General features: G+C 42.2%; 1 protein-coding gene across 1 annotated transcript; it reads left to right on the forward strand.

Moving 5' to 3' along the window:
* Nucleotides 1-394: 394 nt before the first annotated feature.
* Nucleotides 395-24426, forward strand: LOC124137540 (ubiquitin carboxyl-terminal hydrolase 10-like). The gene is made up of 14 exons (XM_046503882.2): nucleotides 395-476; nucleotides 5672-5767; nucleotides 6982-7018; nucleotides 8331-9191; nucleotides 12730-12821; nucleotides 13432-13541; nucleotides 13881-13924; nucleotides 16213-16316; nucleotides 16753-16849; nucleotides 17078-17196; nucleotides 19917-20135; nucleotides 21468-21612; nucleotides 22146-22211; nucleotides 23254-24426. Exons 1-14 carry the CDS (start codon nucleotides 459-461, stop codon nucleotides 23439-23441), a joined length of 2196 nt encoding a protein of 731 aa, XP_046359838.1. The 5' UTR covers nucleotides 395-458; the 3' UTR covers nucleotides 23442-24426.
* Nucleotides 24427-25145: the final 719 nt, after the last annotated feature.

Below are 25145 nucleotides of genomic sequence, written 5' to 3' on the forward strand. Positions count from 1 at the left end.
TTACCATATTGGATAGCATTGGATAGTGGGAGAACTCAACCGTGGTATTTGGTATTTTAAGGTATCTGACGAATGGGTGATACCGACAGTGCCGTCTCTAGCGGTATTGCAATATACGATTATGTTTGTTGTTAATGGTTTTAGAATTATTGCATCAGAGACCTTCACAAAAATAACGTTGAACACATCGAAAATAACTTCAATATTCAACATTTTGACAGTGTATTCATAAATTATATGATTAGATCTACACATTGCTTCTGAAATTAATTGGTTGGTACGTCAGTTGGTGCAATAAGATAACATTCTTTTCATCATTGGAATTGAATACATATTTTAATGGCGCTTGTTGAACGAACAGTAAACTAGAGTTATCTCCCCGACGCATGCGTGACAGGACCCCAATATGGCGACGAAGCATGAGTTGATAGGATGATTGAGCAAATGTTTTCAACAAGATGGAGTTATCAGATCAGGTAATCAATTCAATTCGAACACCGTCAGTACGAAAGATCTATTAGGTATCTGATTACGTGTCTCCACGACATTGTTCTCAACGTATTTCGAAGTGAGAAGCCACCGGCACGGTCATTGCGAACCCAGTTTGGGTCGGTCTGTCTGGACTGCAAGGCAGTGCCCCTGACCTTAGGCCAATTCACACAGGAAAGAAAGCATGTTTACGCTCATGCTTAACATATTTGCACTTAACAATGCTCATATCCATGGAAATTACTTCTGTTCCGCATATCTTTTGAAACATTTGAAAATAAAGTCTACCAAGTAAGCAGGTAAATTGTATTATTTCTAAAGATGGTGCAATCATACCTTGAGAAATGGTGTATATCCATATATATACATGTTTGTGGCCCAGATTATTATTTCGGGGTATATTCATGACCTCTAAGGCCTTTATCTGGGGGTAAATGTTATGTTTTCGAAAATCTTTCACAATATTTTGGTTATGTACACATCTGGTATCAGTCAATCAGTCAAAGTAAATACTTCCTTTTGATTTTTTCCAGAGAAGTTAGGCTTAGATTGAAAGTAGCTTGATTCATAAAAACAAGTATCCTTGCTTTCTTTTCGTAGCATTGAAATATTGATAACCCAATCAGCAACTCCAAACTATGACAATATAATAGTCATTTAGCAGTTTGGACATGGATTAGATTAGGCCCCCAGCACACCTTTGCTTGTCATTGGAGGCAACTACCATATTTCCTATAATAAGTGCTTCGTCAGATATTTTTTTAACAAGGTTCCAAATCTGGCAAGTAATGGATGCCTGGCAGTCATTGGAGAACCACTTAATATTTCAACTAAGGTGTTGCATAAGCTACAGCCTCAAATAAATTTACATACAATAGAATTTTATCTTCTTGAACATGAACATACAAATTACAATAAAAAACACTTGTGTTGAGTGTTAACCCAACCACTAACAATTTGTTATGATACATGTAAAGAACAGTTATCATCTCTCTCATGAGTGATACTGTACCCAAAATGCAGTTCGCTGATACAAATAGTTTCAATCTAACATACCTCACACTAATTAGAATTGGTGCATAGGAGAGGAAAAACAGTCAAGTGGATTGAGTGCCTTGTTGATTTCATGTTATTGTACCATAACAGTGTAGGACATTGTTGAAAATATGTCTGTCAATATACAGGCTGCCATTCATATTACTGTCTATGCTCTTATAAACAAACAATCATTTTGCAGACCATATCGAACCTGCTAAAATAATCTGTTGTTGATCAGTTCAATCATTCATTATCGATCAAGGCTTGTATGTGTACAGAAACATGCATGATAAATTGCCTGTTATTAATGCAATATTGTCATGATTGCTGCCACTTCTCACCCATTCATTGATCCTTGATATGGGTGTACCAGTCGTCCAGGTACAGTTATGGGGAGTACTTGTGCCAGGATCCACTGGTCCTAGGATGGATTCCCAGTGATATGTACATTGGTCTCCTGACATTGTCGAGTGGGTTACCACAGAGAGGTTAATTATATAATGTGTATGACCTGTATTACTTCCCACTGTGCAAAGTTTAGGCACAAATTGTTTTTTAGCCTTGTCATAAACTTAATGTTTGAATATAAAGATTTACGGAATCTTGCCTTTGCAACAAACCTCAAGTACTCTATGGACTACCAAACAAATACTGTAAATCTTGAAATTAATGTGTCTCCAAATTAATGCGACTACTGGCCCCAAGCCAAAATGCAACTCTAAATTGATACAACTTCTCCCCATCCAACCGTACCTTAATCCAGTAGAGTAGAGTACTTCCTTAAACCAATATCCTCCCTTAACATGGTGTCGTGAAATAACATGAAATCTTGTTGTCTTTTTATCACAGTATTTCTCGCAATACATCTAAGAAATAGCGGCACAAAATGCATAGAATTACGGATATCAATGTACATTTACCTTAAAACTTAAGAAGACAACACAATTAATGTCTTCTGTCTTCTAAAGCACTTTTGTTAGAGTTTTAAGCATCGATATATTCAAAGATATGAGTAAGGAACATGTCTCTCCTATCGTAGTCTGCTGGCGGAATTTCTCTTGAATGGAATGTTTGACATAAGCTTTCCACGCAATGTACATGTTTGATGCCATCAATAAAGCATTCAGTGAGGTAGTTGACAATTTCGAATTTCTGTCTACAAGGCTGTACAAATGTATTCTGTGCCTGAAGAGACTCTGAAAGATTGGGTTACCACTAAAATCAACATTCCAACCACCAAGTCAGGCCCCGCCCCTCTTTTGAATCAGTTTGAGGAAAGTCAGCTTTCTGATCATATTTCCATCATGGCCTCAATCGTTTACAGATACAAACGATCAGAAGTTTTCAGCCCTGTCACAGACTTTCATAAGTTGGAACAAGAAATTTAAAGATAAATCACTGTCCATGCGTTGGTTTTACAGATTTCTTGGACATTGGCCAGATTTGAAGGTCACAGAGCCAAAACAACTGTCAGATCTTGAAGACAAGATCGCAAATTACTTAATAGAACTTGACGAAATCCTTTCAGAGTATGAACTGAAATCAAGACCAGAATCTATATACAACATTGACGAGAAGGTATCCCACTGTCTCCGTCTCCACTGTATGTAGTTGACTCTTCACAGTCCACTCCAATTGAAATTTAGGGGCGGTTGGGTAGCCTAGTGGTTAAAGCGTCCGCTCTTCACGCCAAAGACCCGGGTTCGATTCCCGACATGGGTACAATGTGTGAAGCCCATTAATGGTGTCCCCAGCCATGATATTGCCGGAATATTGCTAAAAGTGGCGTAAAATCAAACTCACTCACTCACTCAATTGACATTTGTTCTGAGAATTCCTCAACCATGACATTGATTGGATCAGTAACACCTTGGGGATTCAGATTCCCCTTCTTTCATATTTAAAGGTGCTCACATACATGAGAAATTACTTGATGGCTGAATCCCTGGCACTGACAGTACAGTACCCTGGTATCTGTTTCAAGGAGGACTAGGCAAAATTCCGAAATTTGTTGATGTTTTTGGAAACTGCATTTCCTGAGAAAAAGGCAGACATGATTGGAAGATTTTGCTTCTTTATGAATGTCACATGTCACACATATCCCCAAACTTGATTGCACGGGCGAATTCACATGGCATAATCTTGTTCGCTCTTCTACCACACACTTCCCACGTACTACAGCCTATGGACATTGGCTGTTTTGGTCCTTTCTCCAAGATTTTCCAGGGGAGTTTGCAAGTGGCAGAGACCTAATGGCGGGGTTGTAAACCGATACAACACAACCTCTTGCATGTAAGGCTCACACTTTTGCACTTTCATCTAACAACTGAAGAAGCTCTTTCTAAAGTGTTGAATATTCCAGTTTGACCCGTCGGCAATAGATATGAGTTATCTCTATCCTTCCCGATATGCCAAGTCTTCTGATACTGGAGATAATGACAAATCTACACAAGGCCAGGAAGAACTGACAGCAGCCGAAACCAGTGATATCAGGCCTCCTGCTTTCACTACAGACCTCAGCAAACATCAGACATATGGTAACTTTCTCACTGCTAAACTACCAGTCATCCAGAAGAAGAAACCTTCAGAGAGAATATCTGTACATAGGATCGTAGTGAGGTGGCAAGTCTGTTGCTGAATCTGACATTTCTGCAGGTGTGTCTGACTATCTGGAGGTTACAAAACGGCCAGACCCGTGAAGATCTGTGGTAGAATAGGTCCTCAGCAACCCATGCTTGCTGTTAAAGGCGACTGTGCTTGTTGTAAGAGGCAACTAACGGGATTGGGTGGTCAGGCTCGCTGACTTGGTTGATGCATGTCATTGCATCCCAATTGCATGGATCGATGCTCATGTCAGTCACTGGATTGTCTGGTCCAGACTCGATTATTTACAGACCTTCGTCATACAGCTGGAATATTGCTCAGTGCAACTTTAAACAACAAACAAACAACAGAACAGCCAAAGAAACAGAAGAGAGCCCCCATCAAAACAACTTTGAAATCAAAGGCAAGTGGTTGAAAGAACAAAAATACAGCAGGAAAAAAAGCAAGTAAAGTAACCACAGCATCCAGATTAGATCCTCCTCACTCAGCATTGGGGCGGTCGGGTAGCCTAGTGGTTAATGCGTTCGCTTGTCACGCCGAAGACCCGGTTTCGAATCCCGACATGGGTACAATGTGTGAAGCCCATTTCTGGTGTCCCCCGCCGTGATATTGCTGGAATATTGCTAAAAGCAGCGTAAAACCTAACTCACTCACTCACTCACTCACTCAGCATTGACCTTCTGACCTTCACACACTGCTTGTGAGTGAGTGAGTTAATGCTTTACGTCACATTGGTAATATTTCAGCCATATCGTGATACACTGCTTGTGAGTGACGATGATGGGAAATGGAGGTGACAGTGAAATTCAAATGAAGTGTTCTCAATGTCACTAAAGCCACGAGAGCTTAGAAACTGTGTATCCCTTGTGTTCACAAGATGGGGAGAGTGTATGTTTGAAGGGTCACTGGGTCCATCCTAAATACGGCTGTAATGTCACAGTTCTGCGCCGCCATGACAGATTTTATTGTCCATGTCACGGCTTACCATTCTGACCAGAAGAATAAACAACTTACAACAGACCTGACAATTCCTGTAAATATGTGGTTTAATTCATGTTGATTCATCATAGTTATCTGTACACTTCGTCTTACCTGGAAAACTTTAATTTGAATCATTGCACAAGAACTTAACCAATTTTTGTCAGTGAGAGGCCTCGGTATATTTGCTGCACAAACTGTTATGGTGAGTACCATGGAAACAAGGTGACATCAGTTTCCGGTCTGCTGAAGGTCATGAGGTCTGATGGCCGATATTCGTCAATCGTAGTGGTTGTCGTCAATTGTTATGATTTTGACAACAGTTTAGTTTGGTACTTTACTCGAGGGCAGTGTTTTCCTAAAAAACAACACATAGGTTATATTTTTATTCTGTTTCAGAGTTGTCAACACAGTTTAAAGCAGACGACAAGACAAAGTAACTTATCCAATCTCACACTATGCATTTGTTCTTTCTTCTTTGATCCAAGTAAAAGCTGGGTTAAACCCAACTCACTCACTAAATTAGAGTTAAAACAATTTATGCTTTTCATTGTTTTTTCAGAGTGTAAGCTTTGGAGATTTCAGTGGCCTTGATGATGCTACGTTTGAGAGAGTCTACAAGATTCTCCATGGTGCAGATGGAGCCAAGAGGGTAGAGGTCAGTAGTGAAGGCAGGCTTTTTTTTTTGCAAAAGAGATGTGATAACTTTGTTTTGGTCAAATTAAAGCCCAGTAGTCTTAGAGGTACACATGACCATATACATTGTATGAAAATACACATACTGTACATTAAGGATGTAGATTCATTGATAATTTGTTAACTTCTTACTTGACAGTGGTATAACTATAAGAATCTTTATTAAATTTAAAAATTATATGTGTATTTTCATGGATAAGAAAGAGTCACATGACCTCCCTAAGGTCCATAAGACATGAAATTGCCCTCATGAATCGTCAGTACTGGAGTCAGAAGATTAACAATTCTGTGTTCTTGTACCATTATGCGTCATATTAATCACTATTGGAAACTGAACTCTATTTAACCTCATGCTTTGATAAGGATCTTGTGAGAGTTTTGGCGAAATTTCGATGTTTAGCACATGGTTTAAAAGTACAAAAACAGTGCTTCAGCAGACAGTTTATACAACCTGAATTAATGTTCTGTGATAATTGTGATTTATTAGAAATAGAAGATGAATATCATTTTGCACTAGTTTGCCCATATTCAAGAAAAGCAGAGATAGTTTAATTCCTCGTTATTTTCATCATTGTCCATCAAGACAGAAATTTGCCTCCCTGATGTCCCCCAAAAATGTTAATGTTATAAGAGATTTTGCTCTTTATCTAAAGAGAAATTTGCCAGTTTACCATTAAGCAGAAGTATTAATCTGGATTAAAGATAGCTTTATTTATAAATATATACTTTTATATTTAGAAATTACGTAATACATCCACATGCAACTCTCGTACTCATGTTATATGAAAGAAATTGTACTCTTGACCACGAGGCCTTCAATACTGAATGAACTCTGTAATAATTGATAAATACTGTAACATTGTTACTATACAGGCATGAGAATCTTCCGCAGATCAGCAAGTTTCCGCAAATTTTAATGACTAGAAATATGGGCTTCCCCCATAAACACCCTCAAATGTTGGACCATGCTCCATTGCAAAGAAGTTACAGCTGAAAAGGAAAATGTCCATTCTCATGCCTGACTATAGTAAATTAAAGAAGTTGTTATCCATAAATTGTGTCTACTTTGTCATCCGTCAACTTCTAAGAAATGCCTATCAAACAATTCATGTTAATTTTGACATTGACAGTTTGTCCTGTGTACTCAGTTGTTGACATGTTACCGTTTTTCTCCAGTTTCCATGGAATGGTCCTGACCCAAACTACCCTGAAGGTAAGGAACGTTTTGCTACTGGAGCACCAATGCAAAGTTCAGGATTTTACCAATCTCATTAAAATCAGATCTTAGTTCTCGCTATCGCTAAACAAAGATCTGAGGACATCCCATTACGGGTCACGTCAGAACGACCTTTCATCAAACCAATCAGTGCGTCGCTTACCAGATCATGAAAGTGACAGTCGGAATGTGTTTTCTAATCATACAACCACGATATATTTAACACGGGGTATTCCGAACGACAGTTACACGTTTTATGATTATATCCATACAATCTAGACCATCTATAAGAAATTCCAGAATGTTCTTATCAGTTTTAAAATTTTTAGTCGAGAATACATCAAAATATGTTTCGAAGCATAGTCGCCAGTTGGAAACTAGTGTCGTAAAGCTCGAGAAAGCTGCCTTCTGATTGGCCAATGTCGATTTCTTGATTTTAATCTGATTTTAATGAGATTGGGATTTTACCAAATGCGAAACTATATGCCTTTTCATTGAAAATGGACACTAATCATTTACATTTATAGTTCTGTGTATCGCTATTTGAATATTTGAATTAATCAAAACTGTCGCTTACATTTCTATTTTGGTAATTTCTATTCCTGTGGACTTGAAGATAGATAGACCCAGGTAAATCCCTGAAAATCAAAACAAAACGATTTGAAAAATGGTTGGTAGCTGTTTTCTTTTGGTCCTATATATATTTCTTTACGCCTAACTTGAGGCCCAATTTGATTCCCCACATAAGTAATGTGTGATTTCCATTTCTGGGGTCCCCCACCGTAATATTGCCGGAAAAATGCTGACAACAGTGTGTAGAACTACTCTCCCTCACTTTGTTCAGACCTAGAAGTCCCCTAGTTGGGCTGATGTAACGGTAAACCAGTGCATGATCAGTGTTTAAAATACCTGCCTGCCCAACAGTCCAAGACAGTCTATTATGAAAAGTTGCACATATCGGCCCCGTTCTACAAAGCGATCGTAGAGCTACGACTGTCGTAAGTCTATGCTAAAGAATGGGAGTTAAGATCATCTTAGCGCTACGATCACTTTGTGGAACGGGGCCCTGATGATCGGGGGTTAAAGTTACAAAGTTGACAATCCACCAGTTTATTGTTATTTTTAGAACTAATATTAAACAGTACTATTCTTATGTTTACCCTTTTGTTTCTTTTGTTGATTAGTCTAGAAAATTCTCGACTGACAACATTTGTTCTGGTGTGGTAACTTTGCAATGTTGCCAGTCCGGTTTTCAGATTGACATTTTGGGTAATTTTATACACTGGCATGATCTTGTCTTGTGTTGTAGATGCTGACATTCAGTCTGGCTTCATCCCTGTGGATGCAGTCCCAACTATCCCCGGTACCCCCATCTTTGTTCCACAGTACCCTGGCATGTTCCCTGTCCCCACAGTCCCAGCTGTGGTCGCCCCCTACCCCGTGGCCCCCATCGTCAACGGAATTGCCCTGGGGCCGCCATACCACACTCAGCCTGTTCCAGTGCCAATGGAGACAATCTATACTCAGAATGAAGGAGCTCACATAGTCACCTCCCCTCCTGGAACTGTGCTGTGCAATGGTCCTGTTGTCAGCTCCCAAGTGTATGAACTTGTTCAAGTGAGCCCCCCAAATGTTCCGCAAGCCAAGAGGGAAGCAGCATCGAGTGCCCCAGCCGAGTTTGACTTTGTGTACAGTGATCCCGGGTCCGAGGTCCCAGTGTCGACATCGACCGAGCTGATTCAACATATTCAAACTGAACATGGTCCAGTCCCAGAACAGACTCTTAGCCCTCAGTCCAGTAAAAACAGTGGCCCTCCTGACAGGACTTCTAGCATTGTCAACACCTTAGGACAGCAAGTTGAAAATGTTTCAGTTAGCAGTAGTGTAGCCAAGGATAATAACGCCAACGCTTCTCCTGATGCCAGTGTTCCGAATGACCCCAACCTTCCAGTAAAGCAGGACTCCATCCCAGTGCCACAGCCCACCTCTCCACCGAAGCCCAAGTCCTGGGCCGGACTGTTTAAAGGAAGTTCGGCCATCGTGACATATGTGGATGATACCAAACGAGAACCGAGCCCACAGCCAACTCAAGCTCCAGAGACAAAGGTGGAGGAAACCACAAAACAGCCAGTACCTGTTGGAGAGGATTCTGCTGCTGCACAGTTGGGAGGTAAGAAAATACTGTATTCGACGTAATAAGCGCCCAGCTCTTATAAGCTTCCACAGCGATATTTGAATATATTGGCGAGTGAACAATCCCATTTAGCACCCTTCCGATTGATCAATGTACAAAAGACATTTTTTATTCATTAATGTATATTATAGCTAAAATGGATAGAATTATCATTAAACCGCCCGCACGTTATCAGAAATGAGCGGGCCACTGTAACTTGATAATGCCCTCATATTGCTTGACGACGGGCCATTATCAAGCCCGTTGTTAGGTGACGTCATAGGGTAGAGAAAATGACGTCACGTATTATAGTGACGTCATCTGATTTGTTCTATGACGTTTCCATATTTGTAAAATGTGGTCAGTGAGATTCGTGTTGATTGCAGTAAGTGTTTCAAAACCGATGTTGTTGTTTCTTTTTATTTGATAACAAATTCCATCCATTTTAGCTATAATAACGGTAACGCTCATTTTCAGGGCATTATCATTTGCAGAAGCCCTCGGTCTTTTCAACTGCCCTCCTTCGTCGGGCAGTTAATAGAAAACCTCGGGCTTCTGCAAATGATAATGCCCTGAAAAATAGCGTTACCCTTCTAATACGCACTTGTATGGAACTGGGCCCAGATTAACTAGGATCAGTTGATCAGACTCATGGCATGTATTGTTGCTCATGATTTCAGTCACTGGTTTGTCAGGTCCAGTCTTAAATTATATAGCTGGTATATTGTTGACAATCCCATAAGAGAACATTCACAGGAGTGTCAGCAGATGGCTAACAGTGTGTGTGTGTGTGTGTGTGAGTGTGAGAGTGTGTGTGTGAATATCATTTGATATTTGTAAACCAAATTATTTTTCTAGTATAGTTCCATTTTCAGTCGGTGACATTTGTTGAATTTACTAACTAGCTTGATAGACAAGATTGCATCTTCCCGTTATTAGTGCTTTTGATTCATTGATGATTAGGGTGGAGGGGTAGTCAAGTGATTATTGTCTTCAGTCATCATGCTAAAGGCCTGGGTTTGATTCCCCACATGGGTTCAACGTGTGAAGCCCATTTCTCATCTTCCCCGTCATGATATCGCCAGAATATTGCTAAAAGTGGCGACCTATTCTAAGGCCTACAGTATTTGTAGTTTCTGAATATTGCAGTCATCAACTGAAAGCCCGGCAGCCTTTGGCTAGTGAAATTATGCTGGACTGTGTCATTAATAGTCATGATAGTATTTGAAAACTGCAAGCCCACCTGGCTAGTTGAAATTCTAACCTCATAATGACTCTTCAGCTGCTAACTCTGATATCTAGGTTTGATTATTGCAAAGACGTATTACACTGTATGTAAAGTCTAATGGTGCATTTTAGTCTGATTTTTCGATTGTAAAATGTTTCATACCTCGTAAATGTGCCCTGTAGTAAAGAAAAGCATTTTGATTGGATGAAATGATTCGGGGAAATCATACAGCCATTCAACAGTTGGTTTCTCAACTTGTCCATTTTTTTACTAATTTTAAGAGGCTAAGAAACCAAAATTGGACAGAAATGAAACAAAAGATTATATGAGAAAGAAAACAGGAAGTAATTATATTACATGAAAACTCTGATCAATGTGAAGAAACTACATCATGCTCAATAATATCCAGTTTACACATAGGCTGCCAAGACATTGCAGATGATTAATACTTACGAATAAGCAAATGTGTTTGAAGTTTGAAAGTGTCCATTACCTTTGCATGTAAGGTAGACCTTTCACAGATTACAATTCACTTTGTGAATACTAAAAGTACAATAAATATGATATACAAAATAGTCAATGAATTTATCGTAATACTGAATGTGTAGTATTGTCAAGATGATTAGATGTTGGTTGGGAAAGACGAGGTCACTTCTTACCTCAGCACAATGTATAGCACAAAGAATAAGCCATATTATCCAATTGTGTGAAGTACTTTCAAGGTGATTAGGTGTTAGTTGGGAAAGATGAGGTCAATCTTTACCTCAGCACAGTTTATAGCTCAAAGAATGAGATGTATGATCACTTATAATCCTATCAGTGTTGAGTATATTGTGATCAGTTCAAGATGATTGGTTGTTATTTAGGAAAGGTGAGGTCACTCCTTACCTCAGCACAATCTATAGCTCAAAGAACGAGACGTATGATCAGTTCTAGCCCAATCAGTGTGCTGTATGTGGACAAAAGTTCAAGGTCAGATGATGTTATTTCGGAAAGATGAGGTCGCTTATTGGGCATGTTGACTTGTCAGCAAGAAAATAGCAAGTTCAGCAATCACATGTGATCATGTATCAGAAAATATGCTCTCATTCTTCCTCAGTCAGATCTCATTGGATGCTATTTAAAAAGTTAACGTCACAGTTGACAGCTGGGCAGTGTCAGCAGAAATACGGACAATTATACAACCTTGTGATCATGTTCAATCCAGAAAGATCCCAATTGTTATATAAGCCCCTATCATTGGATGTTATTTTGAAACGATGAGGTCACAATTTGCAGTCTCAGCATATGTAGGAGGAAATGTGTCTTTAGGATCATATACAAACCAGTTTGAGATAAAATAAATCCCATATTACTGGATGGTATTTTTGAACGGCGATGTCACCCTGCTATGTCAGCTGTATGTGCCCAGTGTTTGTAACTAGGGAGGAGACAACCAGCATGGTAGGTTGGTATATAAACCATGACTCGACCACTGTCAGCATTAGAACGTTGTACCTGTCTCAGTAAACCTGCGCCATGCCAGGGCTTCGGAAAAGGACAAAACGTTGCCATTTTAGCAAAACACTAGAAGGACCAAGCCCAAAGAGGAGGCATTGCAAATATTCTACTTGGCTGACTGCAGGTAAACTACTCCTCACCTTGTGACAATTGTTGTGAGGGGAATGGCACTAACTTCTAACTTAATCATTGTTAATGTAAGTTTATCATTGTTCATCTTATGGCTACTAGAATTTCAAGTGGCTTTGTTAGTGTTAACGCAGTCTCCTAGTCCGAGACTAGTAAAAGTCATGAAGCTTTTTTTACATTTATTTGTACACCTTAACGTTTCTGTCATTTTAGCGAACTAGTGTAAACACAAATTCGTTTCTAAGACTTTGTTGGAGTTTCTAGCCATTCTGAAGATGTTGTAGCAATGGCTACCAATTTGACCATTCAGTTAGTTGAACACAATTCTTGCTTAATCTTTTATCAGGAAATCATTGTACAAAATACATTTCAGTAAGACTTTTTTTTACAGATTCATCTTATGTGATTGTTAAGTTATAATAATGATGCCCCTATGTCTGCTCCTCTGATGTATCCTTCAAGCAAAATGTGTTCAAATCCTGGTTCACCCTGATTATTTTTCTAGGTTTGTCAGCACCATACCCATGCTTGTGGGTTTCACCAAAGTGCTAAATGTCTGAGACCTGCATCACTTTGGGCTTTCCTTCCACATTAAGCTTACACGCAGTGATATAACTGGAATACTGTTAAAAACTCACTACAATGTATGTTCTGATGTTATGAATGTTTATGTTGCAGGCATGTTGAAAACCCTGAAGATAAACCACATCTCTGTGGCACTGCAACCACGCGGCCTCATCAACCGGGGAAACTGGTGCTATATAAATGCTGTATCCTTGGCAATAGTCTGTAATAAGTGTCCATGTGGGGACTCCGGGTTAGAATTGGTTCCCCACAACCCATGCTGGTTGTCACTGGTGACTTATTTGTTCAGGCGATCAGACTTGATGATTTGTTGGTCGTTTGTCATCGTACCCCGATGGCATGGATCATTGCTCGTAATATCAATCACTGGATTGCCTGGTCCAGACTTGATTATTTACAAGCCACCATTCCAAGATAGCTGAGTAAGGAATCAAACAAGAAATACACACACTATAATCATGATGATAAGGAAGTATGTTATATAACTGGTCTATTATCTTATTGACAAGATGGCAGATGATCAGGGTTTCAGAAAACAGTTGATCAATACAATTATTTAAATGCTTTGAATCTAGTTAAATAAAATTAAATGAAATATGCCTTTGGTGCAGAAGCAAATCTTTGAGTCTACCTCAGTTTGTAGTAGATTTTGTTTTGAACAAGAGTTCTAGTTTTATCGTAACGACTTACTGCTAAAAGTGTTACTGTAGACTGGGTGTTTTGACTAGAGGCTAAAGACGGTGCCTGATACTGAAGACATCACTAGCTGTTTGTTGACATCCTGAACCTGTCCAGACACTACAAGCTCTTGTGGCGTGCCCTCCCTTCTTCCAGCTGATGAGGAAGCTGTGTGAGTTCGCTCCCCTGATCAGAGGTCCCAGCTCCACTCCGATTCTAGACAGCTTGTAAGTAGAAAGAGATTTTCTTAGTTTGAAGATAGGTGTGTTTAACAGTTTCACTAGGTTGAGGAAGTATTCAGAAAGTAGGCCTAAAATGGGCCTTATGTTCTACTCTCTCTCTCCACGGTTATATTAATATAGCTGATTGTGCCTTTTTTCCTTTGAAGACATGTCATTGCTCATGCTCTCAGTGATTAATTTAAACTGTGTGATAACACTGATATGTTGTAAGATTGGAATATAAGCTTCTTTCTCTCGCTTTCTAAATAATATTATTTAGTCCATTTACTTATCTGTTGTCAGTAACACATAATCTGTAATCTTGACAAATTTGTTGTTTTTCAGAATTGCATTTTCCAAGAAGTTTTCTCCTTGGACACGTCCACAAGGTAGAGTAAATAACGTATTAACTACAGTAATATGAAAGAATCAGGAGTTCTTCTTTTAATACTGACCCGTGAAGATCCAGGGTAGAATAGGTCTTCAGCAACCCATGCTGGCCGTGAAAGGCGACTTACAGGGTCGGGTGGTCAGGCTCACATGTCATCGCACCCTAATTGCGTGGATCGATGCTCATGATGTCAATCACTGGATTGTCTGGTCCAAACTATTATTTACAGACCGGCGTCATATAGCTGGAATATTGCTGAGTGCAGTGTTAAACAACAAACAAACTTGTAATACTGAATACATGCGATAGGTGTTCAGGATCACTGATTTGGTTGATAGCGTAGCAACATACCCCGACTGCATTAATCATTACTCATATCAATCTCTGGATTGTCTGGTCCAGATTTGACGGCTTACAGGTCGCTGTTGTATAGCTGGAATGTTAATAAGTATGGCATTGAACAATAAACATGCAACACTCACCATTAATAATTAGGGCTGGTTATCGATATGGATTACTCAGATCGATTATCGGTAGTCACATATCGATCAATAATCGATAAATATCAAAGAATTCTATTTTGGTAAAATGACATTACAGAAAAATGGCAATTCACTTCTCCGGAGACTCAGTGTTTCAACAATACGCACGTTACATCGCATTTTTAGCGATGAACAATCTGAGTTTACGATTCATGTCGTCAAAGACAATTATTATTTGTATAAAGTGAGAATACCGTATTTCCTTGAGTATTCCTTTTAATATTGTTTTTATTAATTTCGGCGAAATCGTGTGTGAAGCGATCGGAAGATCGCACAACTCACCGTTATTAACAGCAACCACGGTCAGAATACCCCTATTGACGTCTTGAAACGAACTTTAGTTGACAGAGAATGGATACATATATCATAAATGACATACTTTGACTCGTTAAAAGTCATATTTGTTTTTGTTTGACGATTCTATGTCAACATGAAATTCTCGCGATCACGTGCGCGTGAGCCTTGACGGTGACTGGTCAGACTGGGTCCATGTAAAAAATAATACCCGGGAATAGCGATCAGCTGCTTCTCTTAGGGTTATTATCTATTTTAAATATGTTTAGTAAAGGCTGCATATAATTAAGAAAATAATGGAATATATTATTCTTGTTAAAAAAAAATAGTTTCATATACAATTTTTGCCGATCCTTGCATTAAAAATCCTATTAAGTTATATCATTGGGTGTGTCTTGACCGAATCACCGGTCGATTCCAAGAAAACGTGTGTACAGCTGATTGCTGTTTCCGGCTTAGTTTACGAGAAAATACACAAGGTAATCTTAATCCCTGGATATAAAACAATGCCTAGCAGAACAATAAATACTATTTAACGGTAAATAAACATGTCTGGTGATTTTTTATCTCAAATTTCAAATTTGTACTGACGAAGTTTCTCATCACCCGTTCGTGTGCCGGACTTTGCTGAAAGGGTACGGTGAATTTTTTTCTGCGCATAATATTCAAAATTTTTTTTTCCAAAATATTGAACCCGCTAGAGGGAGGTGTGCATTATACATGGGTGCGCACTGTACTCAAGAAAATACGGTAATTGAGAAATTAAATGTAATTTCACCTGATATAGTCGTTTGTCATTTATGTACAGTATTCACAAAACTATTCAGATAAAAAAATCATCAAATATTCCGCCATTGTGAATGTCAGGTGGGTACAGGTGTGTGCTACGTAGTAGGTTGTTCTGGGTTCACAGGTGTGATACGTAATAGATTGGGTGGCAGACTGATATTAAACAAACATCCTGCGATTATAACGGGGAAATTAGGAATTTTTGCTGCCATATCGTAAAAATGTCAAACCCCACGTGGGCTGTGAGTTGAGAATACCGGGAAAAACGAAAACTATGATCATTGAAAAAATCGAAACAGACTGGAATACGTAGTTACCAAATAGACATAAAATTTGAAATTTTATGAAATAGAATGGGAAGAATTCTTTTTAAGAAATAAAGTATTATGAAACCTATTTTAATCATGATACTTCATACTATTTCGAAAATATACATATTTTCTAAAATCCTGACTCCGCATTTAGATGCCAGTGACTACATTTGTAATTACCCACTAACAACACGTAATGGCGTCGTCGTTCTATTTGTCGAAAAAATACATGTCATTATCGATAGCATTATATTCATATCGATAATCGTCACAACCTTCTTCCATCGATGATAATTACGATTATCGATCTAAATCACCAGCCCTATTAATAATATGGAATATATTTTCAGCCCGTGGGGGCAAGAAGGCTCCAGAGCTCATCCCAGGGTCACCTTTTGAGCCGAACAATGTCTACCAGATGCTGCAGGTTATCGAGGCAAACCCATCATTCAAGGTAAGTCATCACTGTCAGTTACATTACCTGAACCTGATTAGGATTCTTGAACCCGTGAAGATCCGGGGTAGAATAGGTCTTCAGTAACCCATGCTTGCCGTAAAAGGCGACTATGCTTGTCGTAGAGGCGACTAACAATCGGGTGGTCAGGCTCGCTGATGTGGTTGATGCATATCTTAATTGCGTGGCTGGATGCTCATTAAGTCTGGTTCAGACTTGATTATTTACAGACTGCCATCATATAGCTGGAATATTGCTGAGTGCGGCATTAAACCACAAACAAGCAACAGGATTCTTGGGGTAGCTTCAGAGATTCAGCCAGGCTGCACCCTCTCTGCCAGGTGAACTCTCCACCAAGTCACCTGTCAGAGTTATCTCCCATTTATATGACTTGCCTAGTGCTAAGGCCAAAGACTCTGATGTTTCTGTGTTGCAGCTTGGCAAACAAGAGGATGCAGAGGAGTTTCTAAACTGTATCCTGGACGGGCTACATGAGGAAATGTCTGCAACCATCAACCTGGCCAGTGGAGGTGGTGAGTTACCTCCCTTTGACATTTGTCCATGGCTCAAGGCTCGGTTGACTCAGTTTACTTTGTCATAATACCCCAACATCGTGGATTGTCGCTGTAATATTAATCACTAGTTTGTGTGGTCCAGATGTTTACAAATCTCGATCTGAATAAGTCAAGTAAGAAGTTCACGTAATTCCAGGTTATGTTGGAGTTGAATATGTTTGCTGGAGGCTGTACGTGTGTTTGTAGAACGGGAGCCAGAGGATGTGCAGGAGAACGGCTACGTGGATGACGAGGACGGAAGTGAGGACGAGGAGGACTCCTGGCAACAAGTAGGGCCCAAGAAGAAGAGCATCCGCACACGCAGGGTCAGTTGAAACATTGTTTCCCTCACCCTCATCTTCACACACAGGGTCATTTGAAACCTAGTCCCCTCCCACCCCCATCCTCACACTCAGGGTCAGTTGAAACATTGTGTCCATCACCCCCATCTTCACACACAGGGTCAGTTGAAACCTAGTCCCCTCCCACCCAGATCCTCTCACACAGGTCACTTGGAACAGTCCCCTGCCACCCCATCCTCTCTCACACACACTGGGTCAGTTGAAACCTAGTCCCCTGCCACCCCCATCCTCTCACACACACACTGGGTCAGTTGAAACCTAGTCCCCTGCCACCCCCATCCTCTCACACACACACTGTGTCAGTTGAAACCTAGTCCCCTGCCACCCCCATCCTCTCTCACACACACTGGGTCAGTTGAAACCTAGTCCCCTGCCACCCCCATCCTCTCACACACACACACTGGGTCAGTTGAAACCTAGTCCCCTGCCACCCCCATCCTCTCTCACACACTGGGTCAGTTGAAACCTAGTCCCCTGCCACCCCCATCCTCTCACACACACACTGGGTCAGTTGAAACCTAGCCCCCTGCCACCCCCATCCTCTCACACACACACTGGGTCAGTTGAAACCTAGTCCCCTGCCACCCCCATCCTCTCACACACACACTGGGTCAGTTGAAACCTAGTCCCCTGCCACCCCCATCCTCTCACACACACACACTGGGTCAGTTGAAACCTAGTCCCCTGCCACCCCCATCCTCTCACACACACACTGGGTCAGTTGAAACCTAGTCCCCTGCCACCCCCATCCTCTCACACACACTGGGTCAGTTGAAACCTAGTCCCCTGCCACCCCCATCCTCTCACACACACACTGGGTCAGTTGAAACCTAGTCCCCTGCCACCCCCATCCTCTCACACACACACTGGGTCAGTTGAAACCTAGTCCCCTGCCACCCCCATCCTCTCACACACACTGGGTCAGTTGAAACCTAGTCCCCTGCCACCCCCATCCTCTCACACACACTGGGTCAGTTGAAACCTAGTCCCCTGCCACCCCCATCCTCTCACACACACTGGGTCAGTTGAAACCTAGTCCCCTGCCACCCCCATCCTCTCACACACACACTGGGTCAGTTGAAACCTAGTCCCCTGCCACCCCCATCCTCTCACACACACACTGGGTCAGTTGAAACCTAGTCCCCTGCCACCCCCATCCTCTCACACACACACTGGGTCAGTTGAAACCTAGTCCCCTGCCACCCCCATCCTCTCACACACACACTGGGTCAGTTGAAACCTAGTCCCCTGCCACCCCCATCCTCTCACACACACTGGGTCAGTTGAAACCTAGTCCCCTGCCACCCCCATCCTCTCACACACACACACACTGGGTCAGTTGAAACCTAGTCCCCTGCCACCCCCATCCTCTCACACACACAGGGTCAGTTGAAACCTAGTCCCCTGCCACCCCCATCCTCTCACACACACACTGGGTCAGTTGAAACCTAGTCCCCTGCCACCCCCATCCTCTCACACACACACTGGGTCAGTTGAAACCTAGTCCCCTGCCACCCCCATCCTCTCACACACACACTGGGTCAGTTGAAACCTAGTCCCCTGCCACCCCCATCCTCTCTCACACACACTGGGTCAGTTGAAACCTAGTCCCCTGCCACCCCCATCCTCTCACACACACACACTGGGTCAGTTGAAACCTAGTCCCCTGCCACCCCCATCCTCTCACACACACACACTGGGTCAGTTGAAACCTAGTCCCCTGCCACCCCCATCCTCTCACACACACACACTGGGTCAGTTGAAACCTAGTCCCCTGCCACCCCCATCCTCTCACACACACACTGTGTCAGTTGAAACCTAGTCCCCTGCCACCCCCATCCTCTCACACACACACACTGGGTCAGTTGAAACCTAGTCCCCTGCCACCCCCTTCCTCTCACACACACTGGGTCAGTTGAAACCTAGTCCCCTGCCACCCCCATCCTCTCACACACACTGGGTCAGTTGAAACCTAGTCCCCTGCCACCCCCATCCTCTCACACACACTGGGTCAGTTGAAACCTAGTCCCCTGCCACCCCCATCCTCTCACACACACACTGGGTCAGTTGAAACCTAGTCCCCTGCCACCCCCATCCTCTCACACACACACTGGGTCAGTTGAAACCTAGTCCCCTGCCACCCCCATCCTCTCACACACACACACTGGGTCAGTTGAAACCTAGTCCCCTGCCACCCCCATCCTCTCTCACACACACACTGGGTCAGTTGAAACCTAGTCCCCTGCCACCCCCATCCTCTCACACACACAGGGTCAGTTGAAACCTAGTCCCCTGCCACCCCCATCCTCTCACACACACACACTGGGTCAGTTGAAACCTAGTCCCCTGCCACCCCCATCCTCTCTCACACACACACTGGGTCAGTTGAAACCTAGTCCCCTGCCACCCCCATCCTCTCTCACACACACTGGGTCAGTTGAAACCTAGTCCCCTGCCACCCCCATCCTCTCACACACACACTGGGTCAGTTGAAACAATCAGGCCATCAACTGTTGGTTAGCTTGGGTCAGACTTGAATGTTAACCGGCAAATGTGATGCAGTTCATTAATACTGAATGTGTCATAACTGATTGGAAGTAGATTTGGGAATGTTCTTTGTGGATTTAGAATTATTCTCACTGGTTTGTATATGGAGACATTGTGAACTCTTTGTTATTCTATAGGCTGCCTTTGCCAAGACTCCAATTGCTGACATATTTGCGGGACACATCCGCTCTGCTGTGTACAAGGCTGCGTCCAAAGAGTCCGCCACACTGGAGCCATTTTTCACCCTAAAGCTGGACATCCAGGATGAGAAGATCTGGACAGTGAGAGACGCCCTGGAGGGACTGGTCACCAAGGAGGCAGTACAGGGATACCAGTGCTCAAAGACTAATCAGGAGGTATGTGTCTGTCCCTCCATCTCTCCCTCTTCACCTTGCTGACTGTGTCCCCAGGTGGAGGTCGTGTTCAGTGTACCCGGCCTGACTGTGTATGTCCCCAGGTGGAGGTGGTGTTCAGTGTGTTCAGCCTGACTGTGTGTGTGTTTCCAGGTGGAGGTAGTGTTCAGTGTGTTCAGCCTGACTGTGTCTCCTGGTGGAGGTAGTGTTCAGTGTGTTCAGCCTGACTGTGTCTCCAGGTGGAGGTAGTGTTCAGTGTGTTCAGCCTGACTGTGTGTGTCCCCAGGTGGAGGTAGTGTTCAGTGTGTTCAGCCTGACTCTGTGTGTCCCCAGGTGGAGGTGGTGTTCAGTGTGTTCAGCCTGACTGTGTGTGTCTCCAGGTGGAGGTAGTGTTCAGTGTGTTCAGCCTGACTCTGTGTGTCCCCAGGTGGAGGTGGTGTTCAGTGTGTTCAGCCTGACTGTTTGTGTCCCCAGGTGGAGGTCGTGTTCAGTGTACCCAGCCTGACTGTGACTTGCATTAAAGGTGGTGTTCAGTGTGTTCAGCCTGACTGTGTGTGTCCCCAGGTGGAGGTCGTGTTCAGTGTACCCAGCCTGACTGTGACTTGCATTAAAGGTGGTGTTCAGTATGTTCAGCCTGACTGTGTGTGTCCCCAGGTGGAGGTCGTGTTCAGTCTGCTCGTCCTGACTGTGACTTGCATTGAAGGTGGTGTTCAGTGTGTTCAGCCTGACTGTTTGTGTCCCCAGGTGGAGGTTGGGTTCAGTTTGTTCAGCCTGACTGTTTGTGTCCCCAGGTGGAGGTTGGGTTCAGTCTGCTCGGCCTGACTGTGACTTGCATTGAAGGTGGTGTTCAGTGTGTTCAGCCTGACTGTTTGTGTCCCCAGGTGGAGCTTGGGTTCAGTATGTTCAGCCTGACTGTGACTTGCATTAAAGGTGGTGTTCTGTTTGTTCAGCCTGACTGTGTGTGTCCCCAGGTGGAGGTTGGGTTCAGTATGTTCAGCCTGACTGTTTGTGTCCCCAGGTGGAGGTTGGGTTCAGTCTGCTCGGCCTGACTGTGACTTGCATTAAAGGTGGTGTTCTGTTTGTTCAGCCTGACTGTGTGTGTCCCCAGGTGGAGCTTGGGTTCAGTCTGCTCGGCCTGACTGTGACTTGCATTAAAGGTGGTGTTCAGTTTGTTCAGCCTGACTGTTTGTGTCCCCAGGTGGAGGTTGGGTTCAGTCTGCTCGGCCTGACTGTGACTTGCATTAAAGGTGGTGTTCAGTTTGTTCAGCCTGACTGTGTGTGTCCCCAGGTGGAGGTAGTGTTCAGTATGTTCAGCCTGACTGTTTGTGTCCCCAGGTGGAAGTGGTGAAGAAGATCAGCCTGGAAGAGCTGCCGCCCATCCTCATCCTCCACCTTAAGTGTTTTGTCTTCGACAAGACAGGGGGGAGCCAGAAACTGTTGAAGAAAATTGACTTTGACGTTGACCTCAACATCACTAAAGGTAGGTTCCAGGAGGTGGTGAGGAAACCACAATTCAAGGTTTGAAATTGGTCCAGGCTGCTGTCATGTAGATAGAATATTGCCCAATGTGGAGTTGAACCACAACCAGACAAAGTCAGATTGATCCACTTGAAGGTCATTGACAGCGTTTTATGTAGAGTTGCATCCCTCAGCTAGATGTGGGTTTGAATCCAAGAAAAGTTCCACTTATGACCCTCAGACCATAGGTTTCCCAAGCTGACAATACCTGTATGTCATTATACTATAATGTCGATATACTGTAATCTTATTCAAAGCCGTGTTCAATCCAACTCCATCCTTGTTTTCCAGTGTATTGTGTTTCCATTCTGTTAACCAGGACCCCTTTGATGCCATATCTTTGCCTAAAGTCAGATTCCATTCATGATCGAGATATATCTTGTGCTTAGTTGATAGGACAGATGGAGATGGTGGCAACACTTCTGAAACGAAGCTTTGTTGCCAAGTGGGTCCAGGGTCGAGGATAACTCACTCATGCATTTTGTCTTTCAACAGATCTGCTGTCATCAACAGCCAAGGCTAAGATCCAACATACGCATCGGTCCTACAAGCTGTTTGCTGGTCAGTTGAAATACTATTCTCGGAGTCATAATCTGTTTTTGTACTTATTTAATATGATTGTAATATGATTATCCCCCGCCAGGAATCCGTACGTCCGTCCATCACATTTCATTTTCGTAGCAGAACTCAAAAACCATGAGAGATATCTTAACCAAACTTGACACAAAGATAGGTCTAGTGTTGGACTGGTGCCTTGAAAGTTTGGGATTTTTGACAAATTTATTTTTTCGATTTTCCACAGCAACGACTTTAACAAAAAATGGCGGAAGTGCTCGTTTCCGGAGCAGATCTTGAAAAACATACAATAATTCTTGCTTTGTACACAACCGGACATGTGATGTTGGTGGGGGATATGAGTATTTCATGTTTGTTTCATTATTATCATTATCATTATTGTTATTATTATATTGATTTTTCATGCATATTTAAATTTCCCTGTTTTTATCAATTTCCTCCTTGAGGAATCTTGAGTTTGAATAGGTTTTCAGCAACCTACGCTTGTCATTAGAGGCAACATAGGCACTGGTGGTTAGGCTCGGTTATGTCATTATACCCTGATGGTGTTGATCATTGCTCATCATATCAATCACTTGTGTGATCACAATCAGATCAAACATTTATGGGATGAACCGTTTAAACTGCAGCCTCTCCAAATGGAGAAATAACTATGGGTTCATATCCTTTGCCCTGATAATGTTTCTAGGTTTGTCAGCTCCAATCCATGCTGAAGGGTATAAACGTCCTGTATCAATTAGGGCTTTCCACGCTCATCAAGCTGACAAGCTGTGGTATAACTGAAATACTGTTCAAAACAGCATAAAAGAAAACTGACTCACTCACTCACTCATGTTAACAATGGTGAAGATCAAGGTGTAGATTAATGCGCATGATGTCAATCACAGGATTGTCTGGTCCAGACATGATTATTTAAAGACTGCGGTTATATAACTGGAATATTGTTGAGTGCTGCGTCAAACAACTCTCTCTCTCTCACTCACTCACTCACGTACATTTTCATGGTCATGTCTCTGTCTGATTGCAGTTGTATTTCACCATGGTAAAAACTCCACCGGCGGCCACTACACAACAGACGTGTTCCACCCCGGCATCAGTAGCTGGGTGCACATCGACGATGCACGTATACAGGCAGTCCAAGTCGGCAGCGTGCTCAAGTATACAGCACCCAGAATGCCATACCTGCTTTACTACCGTCGCACAGACCTCTCTTAAACACATTCGTCTTTCATTCAGATTCGGTTTGGACGTTTGTCTCTTGTGTGGCATTGGACAATGGAGGATCACACTTGTTTCAGCAAGGTCTACCACAGGATTTTATCGTTGTAAAACCGAATCTGATTCATGCTCTTTTGGGAGTGTCTTCATCTGCCCAGCATTGGTGAATGATATCTCACCCAACTCGACTTTTGTGTGAGATCACACCGGACTCAACCATGTGTAGACATTTTTCTATTTCTATCTAGCATTATGGAAAGTTTTCCCCGTGTATGAGGAACAGACTTTGAACTATTTCAAGTGTGACAACTTGGACATGCGTATCTCTACAGCATGATGAACTGATACAGACTGTTTACATTGGAGGCCATGTTATGGATATAACAAAATGCTAGTCCCTGAGGTGCTTATGGACTCCAGAGTGTGCATTTCAATATGGAACTCAAATGCTAATCTTAAGCTTGTGTACTAGAATGCTTGGGCTGCTGAAACTCATTCTCAGCATTTGCAATCCGTTGAAGACTTTTACAATCTATGAACATATATCCGTGAACTGATTCTTCTGCTTAGATTAGAACGGCAAGCACAGATGCTTTGAACTGATTGCCAATAATGATGGGGGAAAATGAAGATTGTCTTTGCATTTCATGGACGTGATCGAGCAGCTGATACCAACATAATACTTTCATAATATACATTGTAATTACAATCATGAAATGTGTCTATTGTCAGTCTGGACAATTATGTTCATTTATATCATTGTAATACATAGTATTTCAAGAGGACATAGGGGTTTGTTGCCAAGGAGAGATGACGCATCCACATCACTATTCTTGTGCATTATTTCATTCTAGAAGTGGGGGCAAGGGTGGCCCAGTCGTCTTAAGGCACCGCAATTCGCTGTGCAGAGTTGCGTCCCTTGGACACGCCAGAAACCTATGATTGTGGGTTCGAATTCCGGTTCGCCCTGATTATGTTTCTAGGTTTGTCAGCGCCATACCCGTGCTCGGGGGTTTACCTGCCTGACTTCGGGCTTTCCTCCCACATTTAGCTGACACGCCGTGATATAACTGGAATACTGTTAAAAGCAGCGTTAAACCCAACCCACTCACTCACTCACTCATTCTAGAAGTAGAATCTCTAAGATAACCTTTTTTATAGTAATCAGAATAACATTTAGGGTACTTGGGTTAACGTTAATAATAAATTGTTGCTATAAACTTAATTAAGAATTGAGAGGTAATTGTCAAAGTAGCAAGCCTCACGTGCTTCAATAATGTAAATTTTTGCTATCTCCAAACGCCTGTTGCCATGAAGATCTGACAAACCCTTCAGGTGAACTCCGAGTGAATGATGTGTGATTTCTTGAGTCAATAAGATGTCGGCTTTCTAAAATATACCGCTATATTTCATTACTTCGATTTTTGAAATATCAATCTTAAAAAACTTACACAGAACACAAACATTCCTTCGTTATTTGTCCCTTTTGGGTGTAGATGGTGCACAGAAACAACAGGGTGTATGAATTATCCACCTCATTATCATAGCATGCCCTTATTTTTTCCATTCAGAACTGCCTATGTATGTTTGTGTTTTTGGTGATACATAATACCAATATGAGCTCGGAATCTTTTGGTTGCTTGTACCGAGAATTAATTGGCTAATTTGAAATTTTTAAGTGATGCACCTGCCAGGGTGCAT

Source organism: Haliotis rufescens, unplaced genomic scaffold (genome assembly GCF_023055435.1).
Source record: "Haliotis rufescens isolate VD_foot unplaced genomic scaffold, xgHalRufe1.0.p SCAF_19, whole genome shotgun sequence".
Lineage (NCBI taxonomy): Eukaryota > Metazoa > Mollusca > Gastropoda > Lepetellida > Haliotidae > Haliotis > Haliotis rufescens.